At 39.6% G+C, this 22,200-nt stretch overlaps 1 protein-coding gene across 4 annotated transcripts in view; it reads right to left on the bottom strand.

Moving 5' to 3' along the window:
- Window positions 1–819: 819 nt before the first annotated feature.
- Window positions 820–22,200, bottom strand: part of ADNP (activity dependent neuroprotector homeobox) — a 32,809-nt gene continuing 11,428 nt past the window's right edge. For 3 of the 4 annotated variants that reach the window (XM_055300082.1, XM_055300073.1, XM_055300090.1), the window contains exons 2-4: window positions 9,120–9,232; window positions 7,263–7,355; window positions 820–5,225 (exon numbers count right to left, since the gene is read on the bottom strand). In XM_055300082.1, coding sequence (XP_055156057.1) covers window positions 2,115–5,225; window positions 7,263–7,355; window positions 9,120–9,227 — 3,312 coding nt within the window. In that variant the 5' untranslated portion in view covers window positions 9,228–9,232 and the 3' untranslated portion in view covers window positions 820–2,114. Of the gene's footprint in view, window positions 5,226–7,262; window positions 7,356–9,119; window positions 9,233–9,537; window positions 9,591–22,200 lie in introns of all 4 variants that reach the window. The other variant, XM_055300065.1, reaches the window with a different exon arrangement.

The raw sequence follows: 22,200 nt of genomic DNA, 5'->3' as shown, positions 1-22,200 counted from the left end.
AAACCAGGGGTGGAGAGGGCTTCAAGTCAGCTGCTATTACTATCTTTTAAGAGACCAGCTTTCTCAGTGCCAGTTCTTCTGATTTGATAATCTGTGGCATCTTAGTTGTGGACACCCTGTCTTAAATATCATTAGCTTGTTGTCTATAGAATTTATAATCTCTTGTAGAACAGACTTAAAATAACTCCATGCTAGCCCCCGACTGCCCTAAAGGTTCTGGGCTATTGTACTTTCTCCTGTAGTTTTTGAGAAGCAGGACATTAACATTTTAGGAGGAGGTCGGTCAACTTTCTTTGGTCTTGTTAATGTTGTTATAGCTGTCTTTTGGAAGGAGTCTTAGAAATTATGGAAGCCAGCCACTTAAGAACTCTTTATTTAGACCCATGTCCCCGAGAAGTGTTTGCTAGGCTTCTGCCCTCTGCATGGATTGGAGGTGTCCATGGGTTTTGTAACTAAGAAAAAATGGGGCTTAATACTGCCTCCTTGTACCCTTCCAATCTTTAGTCTGAGCTGCTCTTGGGAACCCAGGTAGTAAATATTCTAGCTCCTTCCATCGTAACAGCCCTTTAAAGTGTGTGATCTCCAAAGCCTTTTTAATGGCAAGATGGTCAAGAGAATTACAACAAAAGCAGAGAGTAGTTGCCTGTTTAGTACAACTGTGCCCGTTATAAGGTGAAAACTAACATTTACTTCCTTTAGAAGAAAGAACGCCAGGGCATTAATATTCTGCTTGCAAATTAATGCCAATTTGTTTACATCCTTTTATCATTGACACATTTACATATATAAGCAGGCTCCACTCCTTAACAAAAGGGGAACTGAAAAACTCAAGGATGTTTATTTTTGCAGTTAAAAAGGAAAAAGACAAAACAAAACCAAAAGACTTTGTAACAGGTGCCTTGAGAGAAAGCATTCTTAATGCCAATGGCACATCTTGCTTGTCTTCTCTGTAAGTTTCCTTGGTGGCCGTGGCTTCCGCCTCTGCTGAAAGTGAGCCATGGCATCTGCTGGCACAAGACCTAATGGACACATAGGACTGTAATGTGTAATAAAGCAAATATTTACATTAAGCACAATACAGCAATTTATTTAGATGCTTAAAATGAATACAAAGGGAAATAAAGATCACAAAATTATACATACTACAACAGTGTGTCATATATTAGATGGTATAAATGAATACACCGGGTGGTGTTTAACTAAAGATAAAACTAAATATTCAAAATGCAGCACTCATTGGTTTGCTGCTTCAACACAACACACTTTCATACAGGTCTAAAAGGTGTCAAAATTAGTAGCTGCAAAGTCAATTCTTGCATGTGATTTTTAGCTTAAAAGATTTCAGAAAACAGATCTGAAATACCAGTTTTTGTTTCTGTCAGCTGTAATGTCAAGGATATTCAGAACAAGAAAAATTCTATGATACAAGAGAGTCCAGATATATATCTTATGTGGCTGGCCTCTGTTGCAAGATTGTACAAGGTTATGTGCAAAAACTAAGTCTGTCCAAAAGTCCATACTAGCGCAGTTTCAAGCTTTTGCTAGGTAAACTAGATATAGCGTTTATTACACAGCAAGGGCAACACTAAAAAAAGAAACAAATCTAGGATGGGTACACAATAACAATATCATAGGCATCACTTGAATAGGTCTAAAAGACTGTACAAATATACATTTCAACTATTCAGAATGAATACATGAAAAAAAATTGATTTCCCCCAAAGTCTACTATACACATTGGACTGGTAGCTTGTATGTTGGCCCTATACTACCATGTGAATCAGGATAACGCCTCCCAAGAACATCCCACCAAACATTTTACAGAGGGAAAGAAATGTTGAGAAGGCAGATAAAATAAACCTTTGCTTTTCCTCATGTGCGTTCGTGAGCCACCAGCTTATTGGTTTTTCACATTTATTTACTCTGTCACAGCAAGTTCTGAAGTGAGATCAGCCAATCATGTGTCATAGACTCAGAAATAACCACTGGGGTTAGCAGCGGCCACACCTCCCCACAGCCCAATGAGGCAGTGCTCGAGGCAGTACCAGTTAGAACAGAGCTTTGCAGTCCCGCCGCAGGGGGCGCCGAGTCCCAGAGGCCAGAGGAGCTGGCACTTAAGCCTGCTGGCTGCTCAGTTTCACTCCGGTCAGGCTGCCATGCATGGGCTCAGCGACCCCGTCAGTCATGCTGTCAAACTGCTCCCCGTCCTCACTGTCCATTGTGCTACTCTGCCACTCAATCTGTGGGTTGGATAAGCGCTCATCACTTTCAGATGCGTTCTTCCACTGTGACTGGTCCTTGGACCAAAACCCTTCAACTTTTCCATAGGAACTATTCTTCCACTTCAACTGCTCTCTGTCACCTTGCATGGTAGCCTTTTTTTTGGCAGCTGGCTTACTGCTTCTTGCATCTTCACTCTGGGAAGACTCATCAGACCAGGTTCCTGCTTTCATTTCACATGTGTTGTCCTCAAAGTCTGACACCTGTTGGGAACCAGGGCCACTCTCGGATGGAGAAGCACCATCTTTCCACTCAACAACATCGTCTTGGTCAACCTCACTGTCAGAAGCATCGTGCATTAGTTTGGTTGGTTCTTCAGTCAAATGAATAGTTTCATATTTTGAACCATCCTCCTCTTTTTGGTCTAGCTTCTCCTCAGATTCTAAAGCATCCTCAGAAATGACCTTCGGTAGGTGTTCCTCTGGGTTATCATTAGGGATTTTAGGCTCAACTTCAAACACAGGGTCAAAAGGGCTACCACTTCCATTGGATTCTTCTTCCAAATTTTCAAAACTGTCTGAGGAGCTGTCCTCTTCCTTCCCAAGGCTGAGCTTTTTGTCGGCAGTTTTACTAGCATTGACTCTGGAATCCTTCTCGTCATGATTCTCAAACAGCCACTCAGCATCAAAATCCATCTCGTGCTTAACTTTATTGAGTTCTTTCATGTTGAAGCCCAGTAACACACCGGGCTTATACTTTTCACAGTCTCGGACACACTTCTTCCTCTTGTTACTAAAATGGGAAGCAATATCACTCTTCCACAACCACAAACTGGCAGCTAGCTTCTCAATTTCTCTCCTGGTGGGATAGGGTTGTTTGTTGAAATACTTTGTTAGGAAGCTTTTCCTGGCTTCATAGGAATCATCTTCATGACCCTTGGGGTCTAAAGCTAAAACAACAGGCTCCTCAGGCTTCTCTTCAAAGAAGCTGGGTGAATCGCTATCATCGTCTAACTTTCGCTTTTTCAGCAAGGGAAATTCCACTTGCTCATAAGTGCGCTTGACAGGTGCCAGGCCCGGTGACTGATTAAGCCGAGAGGGTGCATTTGTCTTATCCTGGCCATTCTGGGTCTTTCCAACACCCCTGCAGTGAACTAGATGCAGAGTGATAGTCGAGGCGGTCATGTTGCTGGTGTATACACCAAGGCAATGGATGCATTTGTAGGTGAGCTTTTTTTCCACGGGATGAACCGTCTGAATAACTTGGTGCCTCTCTCGTAGGTGATGTGCAAGTGCATCAGATATGGGTCCTTTTAGGATTGAAAAGCAAAGAGGGCAAAGGGTTTTCCCAACATCTTTTTTATAGGGCACTGCAGCTTGAGGTGAACTTTTAACAGGGATATCTGCCTTTTCCTGAACTTTTGGCTGTGGCTTTGGAGGGACCGGAGGGTTATTTTGGGCATGGTAAGCAACAGATTCAGCTGGGGCATCCCTTAGGTTGTATGTTGTTACAAGGAGATGGATATTAGTGTGACTACCCTGCTGCAATGTCAAATCAAAACTCAAAGTAGAATCTGTTTTAGGTCCCATCTCTTCATCAATGTGAACCATCCGCATGTGTGCCGCCATCTTTTCCACATCATTGAAAGTTGAGCGGCAGTATGGACAAGACAGACCATGAATTAACATATGGTTGAGCAGGGTATCTGTGGGCAAATAACGATTACAGTAGAGGCATTTGCTAGTAAAATTGTGTATTTTCATAATGTAGTTGGCTACTGCTGGGACTTTCTCAGCTTTATGTTCTTTTTCGAAGTGCACACTATACACATTTTCAGGAAAAAGCTCATTACAGATTGTACATATTTTCCACTTTTGAGTTGAGGAAGTATTGGCTGGGGGAGGGCCCGTGGCAGCTGCAGTAGGTTTGGAACTGGACTGACCTAATACTCTGGATGCCTGTGACTGGGAGAGGGAGGGAGACTTTAACTGGCCTGATGAGAGAGAAGAGGCATTAGCAGACTGCAGGGAGTATCTTGCTGGTGCCTGGGACCTTTGGTCTGACCCAAGCCCGTAAGATCTTCCATTTCCACTTGGAAGTAACTGCTTCACAGATTGAGACTGCTGAGGGATGGAAACTGGTGCGTTGCCACCTAGCCCCAGTCTCATTGACTGACCAACGCCATAGCCCTGGCCTACAGATTTGACTCCATAGTTATTCTGCTGTAGGTGAACATTGGACATCATGTTGACTCCTGTAGAATTTAAGTTAGGCTTTGGTATTGAGAGTCGATTTACCATCTGCTGTGATGGCAAAGACCGGACATTTCCAGAAGCAAGGGAACCAATTCTTGATTGGAGTCCCATGCCCTTCTTATCTTGAGGTTTGGGAGCAATTAGCATCAAGGGTTTGGATCGGGGAACCACCACATTTGTGTGCCCAATCATGGCAGTGACCTGATAGCCTATGCGTTCGTGGTCTTCGATGACATGTTGTACCAAAGCTTCATAGGACTTTGGCATGAAAAGGCATCTCTTGCAGTGAATACTACTCTCTTCCCGGGCATTTGAACCTAAAGGGACTGCACCGTTGAGCGACTTCTCACCTGCCTTTGCTATGTAAGGCGCTGCCACGTGCTGAAAATGTTCCCTGTAAATGTGCTTCCTAACGATTTCATAAAGAGGATCTCGGTAAGTGCACTTCTTACAGTAATAAACAGCTTGTTCTACACTGTCAGCCTGCTTAGGTTTAAGGCCATCATTTTTGCTTTTATCTTTGAAAGTGCTGAGGCTGCTACTTGGTGCGCTGGCGTTTGGAGCGTGAAATATTTTAATGTGTGTTTCCAAAGTCTTTTTGTCTGCATTGAAGGTACAGTAGGGGCAATTAAGGAGAATCCTATTTTCAAAGTCTTCACTATGGACATTCCGGAAATGACTTTTGTAGGCAGAGAAGAATTTTGAAGAAAATGGACAAGCACTGCAGCAAAAAGGTTTCGTCCGGTAGTCCTAAAGAAAAGACAAAAACTGTCATTAGAATGCAATTTAAGATAGGTAGTAACAGGTTCTAGATTTTATTCCCCAGATGTTCTCTATTTTTAATAGAGATAGAATGCTATTTTTAGAACAAACCTGGAATGCATTGATCTAATTTTTTTCCTTTTGTAAAATTAATTTATAAAATATAAACCCAAATGAGAAAGCTGTTTCGGTTCCAGAGTATAAATAAAAAACTCAACTCTAAGTTTCCCCTCAGTGTTTAGAAAAGATCAAGGTCACGTTTGCTGATTGGTTTTAGAGAAGCCGAAGACAAATGGTTTCAAAGATAAACATTTTACAGTTAGAAACAACAAGAATCAACACTGTGAAATCAATCTCACTCCATGAAACAGTAAGTTGCTAAAGGTTTCATATTTACTATTCAGTAAAACTCAGGGCCCAGAAGGCTGTAGTGCAATTAGGCAGTAAGGTACCAAGATGCACCTTTTATCCTTTCCATCATGCAAAATCTTCAAAAATCTCAAAACACTTTTTCCCTCTGATCGAAGTACAGTGTAGTATTTAGATTTCATTACTAATCAAAAAGCTACTGATTTGAAAAGTCGGCTTTCTTTTATAAGCCATGCTCTCTCTTCTCAAGTAAGAGCAGCTTCAAAAGAACTAATGAAGTGATAGCTGCTTTGATTCAAATTAAGAAGTTATAATAAAAATTTCCTATAGACTATAAGGAGTGCGTGGTGTTAAAAAGCCAATAAAGTATTGCAGAATATACTGATATCAAAGAGTAACTTCCAAAATTATGCTCATTAGCACTTGTACAGTTTGTCCTTTGAAGACTGGTGAAACACAAGCTGGGCAAGAGATTATCCTTCCTTCCTAGAAACCTACTTTGCTTCAGATAACTGGCTTGACGCAAAGTAAAATACTCCACGTCTCCTTAAAGCTCAATCCTTATTTAGTGTTAGAATGTGAAACTTTGGGATTCATAAAACCGAATTAAGTGACACATCCCACTGGAAAGCCTTTACATTTGAAGACTTCTGGTTAATGTAATTTTTTCTGGGGCACAGACAGGAAAAAAACCACAAAACTATACTCAAATTTCTTTTTTTTTTTTTTAAGATTTTATTATTTATTCATGAGAGACACACACAGAGAGAGGCAGAGACACAAGCAGAGGGAGAGGCAGGCTCCATGTAGGGAGCCCGACGTGGGACTCGATCCCAGGCCTCCAGGATCACAACCTGGGCCGAAAGTGGTGCCAAACTGCTGAGCCACCAGGGCTGCCCTATACTCTCAAATGTCTGAGGCAGAGTTTAAAAGTTTAAAATCCCTGCCTTGGTATATTCCAATAAACATATCAATAACTATAGAACTACAACCACTACAGAACTAGGTAATGGTAAAGTCTGCAGTGACAATCATTTCTCCCTATGGAACAAGAAATCCCACCTGTACCACCTTTTTTTCTGTCACATCTTCACCTGCTGACACTTGCTATCACTGGTGCCTTGGACTACCTAACAGTGTTTTTAATCCCAAATTGTAAAAACTTAAGTTACACCTCTATCAGACAAAGGTACCCATCCCCTTCCCTATGTGCTGGCTTAGCAACCCCAGAGCCCCTGCCCCAGAGAGGTTGGATGACACCAACACAGAAAAAAACACCCTCTCCAGAAATAACACAAACTGTGACACACAAAAAAATGATGGATGGCTTGGATGAACAGAATGTTGGAGGGGACATTTTAGAAATAGAAGAGCCAAAGTACTGCTGACATAGTGTTGATATACAGTAGGACCTTAGAACATTTAAGTAACAAAATTTCCTGTTTGTTTTAGACTTAAAGTTCTGGTCCAACGACAAAAAAGACAAATTCTTCCCAGTTTTCCCTGCCACTTAGGAAAATATGAAATAATTTTGACATTTTCCATACTAGGCTGCTGCCCACAAATCAATGCATCACTATGTAAGGCTTAGAGCTAAAAAGGGAGTGCAGTGCACCAAGGATGTTGCCATTTGGGGAAGTCCTTGGTGCTACTTACCTGATTTTTTGTAAGTGAAGGGTCCCATAGTCCTACATCCTCCCATGTAGTGTTTTTCAAATAAAAGTCATTAGGTTCAAACTGTTTAAAATCCTAGAAAACAGTGAAAGAAGTTTACAAAAACACAGTGATATCAACTCTAGCCCAATCTTACTTATAAATCCCATCTCTCAGCTATAGCTGGGGAGACAGAAAAACCGACCCCAGCAAGAACTAAACTAGGATGATAAGGCTCTTAGGAAATACAAAAAGGCATATGGAAGTCGCACTCGACATTTTCTAACAACCAAACATTCCCCTAATGGTCAGCCAGGTTTCCAAGGAAACCACTGGAAGTTCTAATTAAGTAAAAAAAAATTCAGCCACATATTAATACCAAAGCTCCTTTCATTAGAGTGTTGTAACTCATCAGTTGTAGTATTAGAATGGAGTATAAGCTAGCAACATTTGCTCAGAGCAGCATGGATGTGATGATATTCTGTTTCTCAGGGGAAAAGGGGGTAGAAATGGACGGGGAAGAAAACTTGGGATTTCTGAGCCCACAAAAGGAAGAAAGAAGGCTATTTGAAGAGAGTTCAGTAGTATTATGTTAAATTTATACTTATGTAAAAATTTTATGGTCTGTTTTTCTCCAGGCCAGGAAGATACAAAGTCTTAGGAGAAAATTCCCCTTGGCTTCTAAAAGGTTCACAGTTCAGTGTGGGAAAATCAAGTATTTATAAATTCCAGAGGGTGTAATGGGAGGAACACATCAAATGCAGGATAGAAAAGATACCTTATCATTTGCATTATTTATTCTTGTGCGGATTACTCCACTGAGTGCAAAGTGGAAGTGGATGGACTGTTTCAATGGGTAGATCCACCTGAATTTGAGGGGCTGGACTTCCACACTGGGGACAACAAAACTAGAGAAGCCCACTTTTGAGAAGCTTCAGTCTTCACGATATACCCCCCCACCCCCCAGTATTATTCATGGGAATCAGGAACAGAAAACCTGTTACATGAAGGAAATTGCTTTTTTAACTTTCAATTCCATCCAAACATTTCATGAATGCCTATTATGTACCCAGCACTGTACAAGGTGCTGGTTATACATGGATGGACAAGTATGGTTATGGTCCCTGGCCAGTTGTAACTTAAAGGCTAGTGGGGAAAACAGCTTTAAATATTTCAACCGGAGGCTTTGACCAACTAAACCACAAGACCTGGAGCAATGAGATCTGGAAAAGGAGGAGACTAGTACATTGGCTATCCCACAGGGCTGTTAAAAAGCTCATAGAAAAAAAAGTTAGAAAAACAGTTTGCAAAAGTCCAAACTGTTACACAAGGGGAAGATAATATGTATGATGGGTCAAAAGGGCCAACAAAATGCTCAAATCCTAAGGAAAGAGACAACAAGCACCCAAACTACCATGCCTCAACAATCAGAAGGTGAACCAGAACACTCAGGCACATCAGAATGAGAACAGGCTCTGGACTCCTGCAGACAGACCCTGCCATAAGCTCAGCTGTGAGGTGGACCTCTATCTTTACCAGTTCTTCATTGTAAATTGGAGATAAGAATTCCTATATCTCCCCCCAGGGGTTGTTCTAAAGATCTGAATTTAGAAACAATTTTAAAGCACCTAGTTACACATCCTCACCAGTGAAACTGCTTTTGCTTCATGATGCAAAGATGAAAAAGCCCATTTTAGGGAGAAGGAAACAAGTTAAAGCCAACTGAGAAAGCTCTGGTGAAGCTAATGCTGCAGTTACAATTCAGAATCACAACTAAGAATTAACCATCCCGACTGCTGACACAAAGTAATGGATCAGAAGCTGAGTCATGTTAAAATTAAAAAATGGCATGCTACTTACTTCTATGTGTTCTTTACAGTATTCCAACCCAATGTCACTAAGTATTTTTTTCACAGTTTTCCGGGCTTTTCTTAAACTGCCAAGATTGTTGACAGGAAGTTGGAACATAGTTTCTATTGGAAAAAAAAATTTAAGTCAAGTCAAAACACGTACAACTTGTAATATTTCCTAGTTCCACTGATGGTAGGACCACAAACCTTGGCCCGCTGACAAAGAAGGTGAGTAGATATCCTTATCTAATATGTTCTGATTACTTAAAGCAGGCAGGCAAAGTAAGTGCTCTCTGATCTTTTCTATTTTTAACAGGACATTTTATGTTATAGATCAACTATGAGTCTAATCTGGCACATTTCTAATTAGAATTTAAGTTCATCATCTTTTTTTTTTTAAAGTTGAGAATTAGGTTAAAAATACCAACCGATTATCTTAAAAATCAAGTGTGAGTGCTTTTCTCCTTGTGATGTTGAGCCTCTGAAAACAGAAAAATTTTCACCGTTTCAGCATCATTACCATATAATTTTGAGTGCCAGGGAAAAGAAGTTTTTGTTTTCTGGGAACTGTCCTGCACATTGCTATAACATTCTTAAATATCTTTCAATGCTTCCAAATACTATCTAAACTAAAGACACTAATGGTCTCAATGGTTGTGCAGCTCACCCCCCAGCCAGCACCACACCTGGACAAAGGTACTCAGCATCAGGGCAGATGATAACTGTGTTACAGACTTTAGGGGATCCTCTTGAAAAATGAAAAGCTTATATGTATGTGTGAAGGGACTGAAAAATTATTTAAATGACCTAATACATTAAAGCAGAAATTTAGATCCACTTCCCCAAGTTCCTTAAAAAACAAAAGTTAAAATAAAATTAGTTATTTGTATGGCTTCCATGTGACCATAAATGTTTCCTATAAAATATGGTAAGAATTTATCATCAATGTAATAATCCAAATAATTTTGTAGGATATAAAATAGTTCCAAAAACCAAAACCAGAGGCAAACCCAAAAGCCAAAGCAACAGAAATTAAAGTTTAATACATGCAAATCTGGTGTTCTAATTAATAAAGGCTGTTACTCTATAACACCACTACCATTTGTAAGTACAACCATAATCAACTAATCCAAATGTAATACAGTATCATGTTACCTCATTTATTATTCTAATCCAAAAATCAATATTAACTATGAAAAATGGAAAAGAGTGAAGCCTACCCAAACAAACAACTCCTACAAATTCTGAATTTCGGTATGTCATCAGAACTTAGAAGTTTCAAAATACTCTACATGAAGTACAAAGTATAACTGAAGCCAAAAAAGAAACACATTTCACTAAAAAACATTGATCAGCTTTCCCATCCTCAGCAGCTAAGAAGCACGACTGTGTGTCCTCCACACACTCTGCCATCCAGCAATCTGCATATTACTTAATAGTGGACTCAGAAGTCACTTTGGTTACAAATTAATATGCAATTCAAAGCTAAATCCATTACTTCTTGTGGAAATTCTATTGCTAAATTGTTCTAAACCATCTTTTTGAAAATTTTTAATCAATTGCTTAATAAAACTATTCCCACAACCAGGTCATTTAGAGAGAACCACCTGATATCAATGTTTCAGAAATACAGAAAAAGTTACAGGCTAATTCTGAGACCAGGCATCAAAACAGATGCCCACAAACGCCCAAATCTGAGAAGAGACATCTTGTTTCTCCATTCATTTATTTCATAAACTCTCTGTGGGCCCAAGTCCAGCATTTCTTTTGGAACTTCCCAAGTCTGTCCTTCACTTCTGAGGAGAGATGAGCCCAGAAGGCAGCCATTACTCGTTTTCCCCGCCTCCTGGGTATAAGCAGCTCAACATCTCAGCAAAAACAAATACACAATGATTTGGAAATGTCACCACCACTGAAGCTACCAGTCTATACAGAAAACACCCGGGGAGTTAAACTGCAGCTGAGGATAAAGGAAAACGCATTCTCCTAACGAACAATACATCACGCATTGTTAAGTGCCCACCACTCATGGCTAACCAAGCTGTTTTAAGACCTCCAGCTGAAGCACCTCACTGCATGGTAGGTACCCAATTTATACACCTGCAGTTCTGAAAAAGTGAGTATGCTCATAAAGGAGCTCAGTTACAAGAAACTTGTAATTTATAAAACGTGGTATTTCAGCCATAGGGTAAATCTCAAGTTTACTTAGGCTGAATTAAACAGACATATAAATAGTGAATAGCAGAAAATGCTGTACAATTTTTTTTTTTTTTTTTGTGATTGGCAATAGGAGGAACCTAAGTTAAAGTTTATACTGAAAGATGTAGAATACTCTGAGTTAAGATTACTGGTATTGGAAATGAATTTGGGAAATTCTATCTGCCCTCCTTCCCAGATGGAGGTATCCTCTATGTATTGCTTATGGAGGTCACTTAACAAGATTTTGTCCATCTGGAGCTAGAATAACACATTCATTCATATGTGTTAGCATCATCAAAAGCATTTACAAAGACTCTTGTTTTTTTTTTAAGTAAAGCATTCTTTACAAAACAGGCACACAGTGTAAGAATATAAGCAAAGAAGGCTCCCTCCCACTCCTATCCTCCAGCCATGGAGCTCCCCTTCTAAAAGGGGCCACTGTGACAATGTCAAGCTTTTCTAGGTCTGCAACAAGCCAAAGATTCCTTGAAACAACATCTCCAAAAGATTCTGTGAATGTTAGGATTATCATGGATAACAAGATTAAAGAACTCAAGGACCTCCTGTTGTTGTTTATTGTTGCTATTAAGAAACAACTTCGTATCAATAGGTGGCTTCAGGGTTCATCAATGTTATCTATTTGATTTATACTTAAAAACTTTTACAAGAATTACTCCTGGCCTCCTCTGCACCCCTCAAAAATCCTTTGAATGAGAAACCTACACAAGGGGCCCAAACTCTAAGTGACTAACTGTGGTACAGGAACAGAGTAAATAGGAAATCAACCGTCTAGGATGGATTAAGGACTGTTTCCTTTTGAAGAGAATGAGCTAAAAACAAAATATTTACAATAATTACTCTTAGGGAGGAAGATGCCTCAACAAGAACATCAAAAATTGTCTAGAGATGGGCTTACTTTCTCTCCAGATTTGTCCCCAGGTGACTAGTCCTTTTTCCGAGCCTCCTTGGCTATCAGGATGGCCATTTTCACTAGGTCAGCACCCCTATCCCAATATCCCAAGGAGAGCTCCCTTCAGCCAAACTATAGACCTTTCAGCTCATGGCAAAATAAGGGGGAGAATACCCAATTTAATAGGATGGAACCACTGTTCACCTATTCAGTCATTTTTGGAGAACCTATACTTTGTCAGTGTGCTGATGAATAGGACACAGTTCTTTCCTCCAACAGTCCATCATGTCTAAGGGACAGGACCCAGAGCACAATGGAATAAAGATGGATGTTTTTTGCCTGCCAAACTGCCTCTTGGAGCCATCATTGGTGCAAACGATGTGTTATTAGGAGGTCTTTCTTTCACTAGAGCAGAGGATGTGAGACTCAGGCCCACCAATTAGAGTATTCCACCTCTACAGACACTGGATGTATACCCCAAACAAGGCTGAGGGCGATGCTGAAGAGGACTCAGGACCTGACCACTTCTGCTTAAGCTTTGGCTCATGTTCTTTGCAACCAAAAATCTTACGTAGACCCACCGGGCAGTGGGACACAGAAGAGGAAGAACAAGAGAAAAGATGGAGGGCTTTAAACCAAGTAATTACACTTGTGAATTAGGTCTAGTAGGAAGAGTACCAGTTTGCTAGGAAAACATAGTTATTCTAAAAGATGCTTGGTTTCATTAATCAGAAACAAAAATGGGCACATAGTTTGAAGAGAGTCAAACGCAGTTTTTTTTTTTGTTGTTGTTGTTGTTAAGAGAAGGGGGGGGGGGAGACAAGGAGACAGGTGTGGGAGGAGGGGCAGAGGAAGAGAATCCCAAGCAGGCTTGTGCACTGTGCAGAGCCTGCTCAAGGTTCTCAACCTCACTCTGCCCCTCCCCCACTCCCTCTCTGTCTAAGAAAAGAAGAACGAAAGAATGAACCAAACATTGAACCATTAAAGGATGTGGGGCAAAGCTCAATGACCTATTAATAACAGAGTTAACATTTTCAAGTATTTTATTAAAAACTGAAAATAAGTAGCGTTTGGGTAAGCATATGCCACCTGATGAACTAGGCTTAAAATATCAATTTTGAGAATGATTTAAATTCACTGCTGAATGATTCAGTCACATTCCTTCCTATTGATCTTTGCAAATTATACCCACATCTACTGATTGGGTCCAAAATACTAAAGTTTTACTAATAATCCTGGCCAAACTCCTACTCATATGCTTTCTTAGAAAGCAAGAGTCAGATGGCAGAAATGAAAATCTGTAGATCTGTAGCCCTAGGCTACAGATGAACTAAAACATATAGAAAAACGATCAAACACACATTTCTCTTTTCTCTCCAAACACCAAAACCAAAACTACTCCTTTACGTCATATACCAAAAGAATAAACGAGGCAGAGTGAGTCTGTCTCAGGAAGGAAATATCTATAGGCTGGATCTGTTCAGGGGAAGGATGACAGAACCTCAATGACCGGTAACCTCACTTAGGCAAAGAAGTCATTATCTGAGAAACATAATTATAATCATTTATAGGGCAGCCCTGGTGGCACAGCGGTTTAGTGCCGCCTTCAGCCCAGGGTGTGATCCAGGAGACCTGGGATCGAGTCCCGCATCGGGCTCCCTGCATGGAGCCTGTTTCTTCCTCTGCCTGTGTCTCTGCCTCTCTCTCTCTGTGTCTCTATTAATAAATAAATAAAATCTTAAAAAAAAATTATAATCATTGCCAAAAGGCTTGAATCAAGTCAAGTGGTGTATTCAGGCTATTCTGGGTCAGGAAGACAAGGGGAACCCAATAACAGACAGTGCTAGTTTAGTGGTTCAAGGCAAGGTTTACAGGACCTGATGTACCAAGAGCCCATGAGGCTTATCTATGTTTGTGATAAGGTCCCTTGCAAAGCTACCAGATCAAAATGGCATCATTTAGTCTGTTTTTAGGGGTAGGAAAAAAGCAGAAAAACCTAACTCTGCCCACAGAAAGTTAAATCAAAAAAACAAAAAACCGGGATCCCTGGGTGGTGCAGCGGTTTAGCGCCTGCCTTTGGCCCAGGGCACGATCCTGGAGACCCGATACATGGAGCCTCTGCCTCTGCCTATGTCTCTGTCTCTCTCTCTCAACCTGTGTGACTATCATAAATAAATAAAAGCCTAAAAAAAATTCTCTTAAAACAAAACAAAAAAACAAAATACCCCATAAAACCCAACCTTAAACCTTTGACCAGGCACAGTTAATCAAACAAGCCAGGAGAAAAAAAAGCTTCCAGATCAAACTTTTTCAGATTATATTTTAAGCTATTGCAAAGTGTGGATGTAATGTCATTTTTCAAGATATAATTCTTCATATTTTTATGTGCATTCTTAGGTTTCCCAAATTCTTAATAAGAACATATGGTACTAATTTAACATGCCAGAAAATACAGAAGTAAATATGATAGCATGACCTAATTTCCATCACCTGCAAGTATAACTGCAACTTTTTCTTATCTGGGAAAATCTGAACATACACCAGAATGACAACTAATGTATCAACTGTACCAGAAAATATTTCTAACACTGCATTAAAAGCTAGACAGGAATGGTTACCTCTTCCTGGTAACACCTAAACATAAGCTGCTTAGGCTAAATCAATGGTTTTCAACACCCACCAACTCCCTTTTAAAGAGGAAACGCTTGTTTCTAAACAAATCTTAGCTGAATTATAAAAAAGATAAAAAGTGGAGGGGCTCAGAGGTTGCAATGCAAAGAGGAAGAAGGATAAGTTCTCTGTTCCTAAGTATCCCCTTGAAATAATTACTTGTCTAAGTTTCTTTTTTTTTTAAATTTTTATTTATTTATGATAGTCACACAGAGAGAGAGAGAGAGAGAGGTAGAGACACAGGCAGAGGGAGAAGCAGGCTCCATGCACCAGGAGCCCAACGTGGGAATCGATCCCGGGACTCCAGGATCGCACCCTGGGCCAAAGGCAGGCGCTAAACCGCTGCGCCACCCAGGGATCCCCTTGTCTAAGTTTCTAATGCAAATTTATGCCAAGGTGACAGTCTTCTGAAATGTAGAATTGGGACCTAGTGAACAATCAACCAAAGCAGGAACTTTGATGGCTATAGCAGAATCCCAAAGGTTTATTGAAAATCTCCCCCTAATAAAATTACAGTCTGATCAGAATATGGTTATCAGAAGCCCATAGTAAACTTAAGGATTAGAATACAGTTTATAGGGGATCCCTGGGTGGCTCAGAGGTCTGCCTTTGGCCCAGGGCGTGATCCTGGAGTCCTGGGATTGGGTCCCACATCAGGCTCCCTGCATGGAGCCTGCTTCTCTCTCTCTGTGGGTCTCTCATGAATAAATAAAATCTTAAAAAAAAAAAAGAATACAGTTTATACTTTGGGGTTGTCTTTTAAACATGTCTACACTAAACTGTAAATAAAAACACGTGTCTGAGGAAAAAACTTTATTGCGGGTGGGGGTGGGATCAAAGATTGGAAATAATGCCATTACTAGTGAAGAAAAATAACAGCTGTATTTTCTAAGTTAATAAAAATTAAGAAGACATTCAAACTACTACAATAAAAACAGTTTCTTTTTTGGTAACATCAATCCAAATTAACAGGTAAGATGAAATTCAGACCCTTGATATTGAATTAAGAAAACAAAGTATTAAACAACAAAAAAAAGTATTCCAATGTTACACAGATACAAATATTTATACAGATCTTATAATCTGCACTGGGGTTTAAGAGTTAGCTATAGTTGAAGTTTCTTAAAACCACTAACTAAAAAAAATATATGTATTTTTTAGGAGGCACGGACATTTTAAGATTCTCATACATCTTCATGCTACCCACGATGGTACTTTTTTTTTCCAACAGATTTTGTGATGTCTCCGTGGAAACATTTAGGACCCATTAAAATAAAAACTAGGCAGAAAGAAAATATCATTTCCATATTTATGTGCTCACTTTTCCTCCTACCACCCCCTCAGCAACATATTTAATACCTGTCAATATCACTGAGTAAAACTGTGGTCATTGTAAAACACTTTCTTTTTATAATCAGTAAGTGCTTATCTTTCCTGACTATTCTGAGATCAGAAGCAGTGAACAGAGACCCCTTATTTGCTTTTATGGGTGTCAATAAGTCCGACATTTAAATTAAACCTGTTGTAAAAAGGTTTGTATGTTTGTATTTTGAAAAATAAACCCTGTAAAGGCTTTCTAGAACAACCCTCCAATGAGTGAGCATGTTGAGAGCTCAGAGTCTACATTTGGTCTGAAAGCAATCATCCTACTCAATACTTAAAAACAACAACAAAACAAAAAATGACAGTCCTGAACAGAAGCAGCTAATCTTTCAATTTCCTATTAAGCTTGGGCAAAGGGCAAAAGGCAAAGATCTTGCAGATGCCAGAGGTTCTTCATAGAAAGGCAGCTCTAATTGTCTTTTTTTTTTTTTTAAAGATTTTATTTATTTATTAATGAGACAGAGACAGGGGTGGGGGGGAGGGAGAGGCAGAGACACAGGCAGAGGGAGAAGCAGGCTCCATGTAGGCAGCCTGACGTGGGACTTGATCCCAGACTCCAGGATCATGCCCTGGGCCGAAGGCAGAGGCTAAACTGCTGAGCCACCCAGGGATCCCCCTCCTCCTCTCTAATTCCCAAATACCACAGAACAAGAAACTGACAATCCAGTGACAAAATGCCCTTCTGGATTAGCAGATAAAACTGGGCAGTATGACAGTGGTAAGAAAAGAAAGTTTAGGCTCCTTTCTCCTTAAATTAATGGAAAACGTGCTGTAGTGTTGAGGCTAAAAAGGGGGCTTGGAAAGTCCAGGAGGATCATCAGGAAAAATACTTTGCAAATGAAGACACACTGTACCAAAAGCTAAATGTGAATACTGTACACCAATTATTTTGCTTAGCTTAATCATACTAGAACACTGTCAACAGAGACAAGAAACAGGCAGGAAATGTAACCAACTTCTGTTTTCTCCTATTCTTATCTACTAACTGCATTGACTTTTACCATTCTCTAATGATAAAAAATCCCAATGGATATAATTGTGTCAAATACAAAACTGCCTCCAGAAAAAAAGACTTTGGTTTTCTTCAGGTTTTTAACCAATAGTGATTAAATTCCTTAAGCTATCATACTGTTTGGGGGGGGGGTGTAAATAGATTGTCATTTATGAAAGGCAAAATGCATGCACTTACCTAAATAAAGCATTCAGTACAACAATGCTTGGTCATAGGAATACTCTGTTGGCCACTGTCTACAAACAATGCGTGACTCCCGGCCACAAGCAGCCCTGCTTTAAGACTATCCCTCTGCCTGACCACTTCCACTGAAAGGAGCACAAACCCCTCTAGGCTGCTTGTTCACAAGCCTGGTCCTGACTTCAGCCACAGAAATCTAATTCCCTAGCCACAGAGCAGCCTTTCATTTTTTTAAGGACCTTCCTCATTACCTCTTAAGTCTTTTCCCCTTCTCTAAGTACCATGCTCAGTTCTTTTCACCTTTACTTCTGTTATCACAGGAGCTGATCTCCAGTAGATGTGCGCACCTTTACTTCTGTTATCACAGGAGCCAATCTCCAGTGGATGCGCTCCTCTGTCACTCTTTGGTGCCCTGAATAAACTTACTCCAGATGTGACAAGCAGGGCAATACTTCCCTAGTTCTGAGTATGATTTTTTAAAAAAAATTTATTATTATGTTTAGAGAGAAAGAGAGAGAGCATGGGCGAATGGGGGAAGGGAGAGAGAGAATCCCAAGCAGGTGCTGTACCTGATATGGGGCCCAATGCTGCACACTCAATCCTAGACCCTGAGATCATGACCTAAGCTAAAATCAAGAGTCAAGGACTTAACTGACTGAGCCACGCAGATGCCCTTAAAGTTTTTATTTTTTAAAGTAATCCTTATGCCCAACATGGGGCTTGAACTCATGACCCAGAGATCACAAGTCACATGCTTCACTGACTGAGCCAGTCAGCCATGACCTGGATATTATTCTTAAATTAATGCTCCTAAAAGGTGTACTGTATTGGTGGCAGCCACTTTACACATGACAACAATCAACCAAGATTTTTTTTTTAATATGTGCTGCGTTTTCAGTATTAGGTGGTTCAGTTGGTGAGAACAAAAATTTTCTGTACTGAATCCATGTCTGGTTAGAAGAGAAATAACTATCAAGTCTTTAATATGTTAATTAAAAGTGCATAAACATTTTGATTCCAAAATGTAGCACTGTGTATCAGTGGAAGAACCTAAGGATTGCCTAATCTAAACTCTTCTCATTTTACAGATGAGCAACTGAGGTGAAGCAACTGGCTAAAGGGTGATCAGCTTGTCAGTGACAGACCTGGGTCTCAAGGTCATCTCCAGATCTAGGATGTAGTGCTCTACTCATCACCCTCGTGGATGAAGCTCTCTGATCTCAGACAAAGGTAAACAAAAGCATGTTAAATATATATATCTGAAAGTGCCAGAACTTCATACTCAAGGTTGAGATGAACTTAAACAAGTTCAACCAAATGAGCTCAGGTGATAAAACAGAGATTAAGAATACACAGACATCTCAGGTCAGATGGTCCCGTCAGATCCAGAGAAGAACTGAAACAACTTAGCTCTGAAACCACCTGCCCAAAAGTGCTCTTATCATCACCTGGATGCCAGCAGTCATTAGATAGTCACACCAGAAAGATACCCAAATTGTGTCCTTTGCAAAATGAAAACTACAACCTTAGCATCCCTAAAATAAAATGACAGCTTTTCATTTATTTTTATTTATTTTTTAATGACAGCTTTTCAAAAACAGATGTATTCTGTTTCTCCTTTATCAATTCCCATTATTAATACTCAAACCATGCTATTCCAAAAATTGCTTGGGAAAGCAGAGGCCTTGGTGATTTGTTCTTTTTCTGAAGAGCAGGGTTAGGCAGGATGCTAATCTGCTTTCAACTACCTCTCAGGCTCCTTTTTGCAAATAAAGTTCTATTCGTTTTTATTACAAAAGCAACTGGGAAATGAAAACATACATCCACACAAAACCTGTACACAAAGGGTATGAGTGGCTCACAGTTAAGTGTCTGACTCTTGATTTTGGTTGTGATCTCAGGGTTGTGAGACTGAACCCCGAGATGGGCTCTGCCCTCAGCTTAGAGTCAGCTTGAGATTCTCTCCATCTCTCTCTGCCTCTCACCCTCTCTAAAAGAAATACAATCTTGAGACACCTGGGTGGCTCAGCAGTTAAGCATCTACCTTCTGGCTCAGGGAGTGATCCTGGAGTCCCCGGATGGAATCTCACACTGGGCACCCGCATGGACCCTGCTTCTCCCTCTGCCCGTGTCTCTGCTTCTCTCACAGTGTCTCTCATAGTAAATAAATAAATAGGGCAGCCCCAGTGGTGCAGCGGTTTAGCACCACCTGCAGCCTGGGGTATGATCCTGGGGACCCTGGATGGAGTCCCACGTCGGGCTCCCTGCATGGAGCCTGCTTCTCCCTCTGCCTGTTCCTCTGCCCCTCTCTCCCTGTGTCTATATGAATAAATAAATAAAATAAAAAAAATAAATCTAATAAAAATTAAATAAAAACAATCTTTAAACAATAAAAACACCAGAAAAACCTGTACACGAATGGTCTCCCAGTAGTCATTAATACCCCAAGGAGAAACAACCCAAATTTCCATGAACTATTAAATGGACAAATAAAATGTGGTATATTCATACAGTGAAATAGGATTCAGCTACTAAAAAAAAAGAAGTAAAAAAGAAGTACTGATATATGCTCCAACATGGATGAACCATGAAAAATTATACTCAGTGAAAGTCACAAAAGGCTACTTACTATATGATTCCATTTATATAAAAGGTGAAGAACAGGCAAATCTACAGAGATAGAAAGAATAAAGCTGCCAAAGGCTAGAGGAATTGGGGGACAGTAGAGGGCAACTGCTCATAGGGACTGGGTTCTTTGTGGGTTGATGAAAATACTCTAAAATTGATCATAGTGATAGCTGCACAACTCTATGAATATACTAAAAAAAACATTAAATTGTACACTTTAAAGGGGGTGAACTGTATGATATATGAATTACATCTCAGTAAAGATGTTACAAAAGAAAAAGGCAACTGGACCTAATAGAACAAATATAAAGGCAAGGAATACAAATAATTATAAAGACAAGAGTTAGCACTGGGTATACTTATCCTTCCAGATTTTTATGCACATGCAATTTTTCTTTTAAAAGGAAATGAATCTTATGTATCTCAGCATTTAGTCATGCAGCAGAAAAACCAATGCTGCCTGAAAAGTTTTTAATTTTTAAGTGTCTTCCTTCCAAAAAGGTAGATGCTAGCCACAAACAACTATTCATCAGGTAAAATGTGGCTAGTCTGAACTGAATGGAGATAAACTTTTAAATTAATTAGTTTATTTATATTGTGGTAAAATATACATAAGATTTACCACCTTTGACAATTTTTAAGTATACAGTTCAGCGGTACTTCATCATAATATCATGCTACCATCACCACCACCATGTACCTACCCATCTCCAGAACTCTTTTCATGTTGCGAACTGAAATTCTCTACATTAAACAGTAACTCCCCATTTCTCCCTTCCCCTCTGCACTAGGCAACCAGAATTCTGTCTCCAGGACTCTGACTACTCTAAGTACTTCATGTAAGTGGAATCACAAAGTACTGGTCTTTTTGTGACTGGCTTATTTTACTTAGCATCATGTCCTCAAGGTTTATTCATGTTGGAGCCTATGTCAGAATTCTCCTCCTCTTGGGACACCTGGGTGTTTCAGTGGTTGAGCATCTGCCTTTGGCTCAGGGTGTGATCCCGAGGTCCTGGGATCGAGTCCCACATGGGGCTCCCCATAGGAGCCTGCCTCTCTCTGTCTGTCTCTCAGGAATAAATAAAACCTTTAAAAAAAATTCTCCTTTTAAAGGCTGAATAATATTCCATGCTACATATATACACATTTTGCAAATGATGGGACACTTGGGTTGCTTTCACCTTTTAGCTATGGTGAATACTGCTATGAACATGGGTGTACAAGTATCTCTTCACACGGTAATTTGTTTCCACAGCACTTCTACCATTTACATACCCAACTGTGCACAACACCAACGCTTCGTATTTCTCCCCATCCTCACCAACACTTGCTAATGTTTTTTTATAATAGCTATCTTAATATGTATGAGGTACTATATTTCATTGTAGGTGTGATGTGCATTTCCCTAATGATTAGTAATACTGAGTATCTTTTCATTTGCTTATTGGCCACTTGTATGTCTTCTTTGGAGAAAGGTCTATTCAAGTCCTTTGCCCGTTTGAGATAAGCTTTTTTTCACATGTAAAATATACTTGGGATTTGCAGGGCTTAGAATTAAAAAGTGCAAATTATCTTATTAATACATTTTCAAAAATACTAACATGTTGAAACAATACTTTGGATGTACCAGATTAAAAATACATTAAAATTAATTTCATCTTTAAATTAAATGTTAACATTAAATGAAATTAAATGTTAAAATGTGGCCAGTGGAAACTGAAGATATTATGCTAACTGAAATAAGCTGGTCACAAAAGGACAAATATGAGACACTGAAATTCACACAGAAAGAAGAAGGTGGTTGCCAAGGGCTAGGTGGAGAGGAGAATGGGGACTTGGTGTTTAATGGATATACGGTTCAAATTTGTAAGATGAAAAAAGTTCTGGAGATGGATAGTGGTAATGGTTACATGACAACGTGAGGATATTTAACAAAAAAAGAACTTTACACTTAAAAATCATTAAAATGATAAATTTTATGGTATATTTTACCATATATATGTACATAGATACATATACACATATACATATACATATTTTTTCAAAGTGTGACTAGAAAATTTAAAGCGACAGTACTGAAAATATGGAGCCAAACAAGGTTTGTTCATA

The sequence above is a fragment of the Nyctereutes procyonoides genome, unplaced genomic scaffold (assembly GCF_905146905.1).
Source record: "Nyctereutes procyonoides isolate TBG_1078 unplaced genomic scaffold, NYPRO_anot_genome, whole genome shotgun sequence".
Lineage (NCBI taxonomy): Eukaryota > Metazoa > Chordata > Mammalia > Carnivora > Canidae > Nyctereutes > Nyctereutes procyonoides.
The sequence above is the reverse complement of the archived record's forward strand: the minus strand, read 5'-3'. Positions and strand labels throughout refer to the sequence as shown.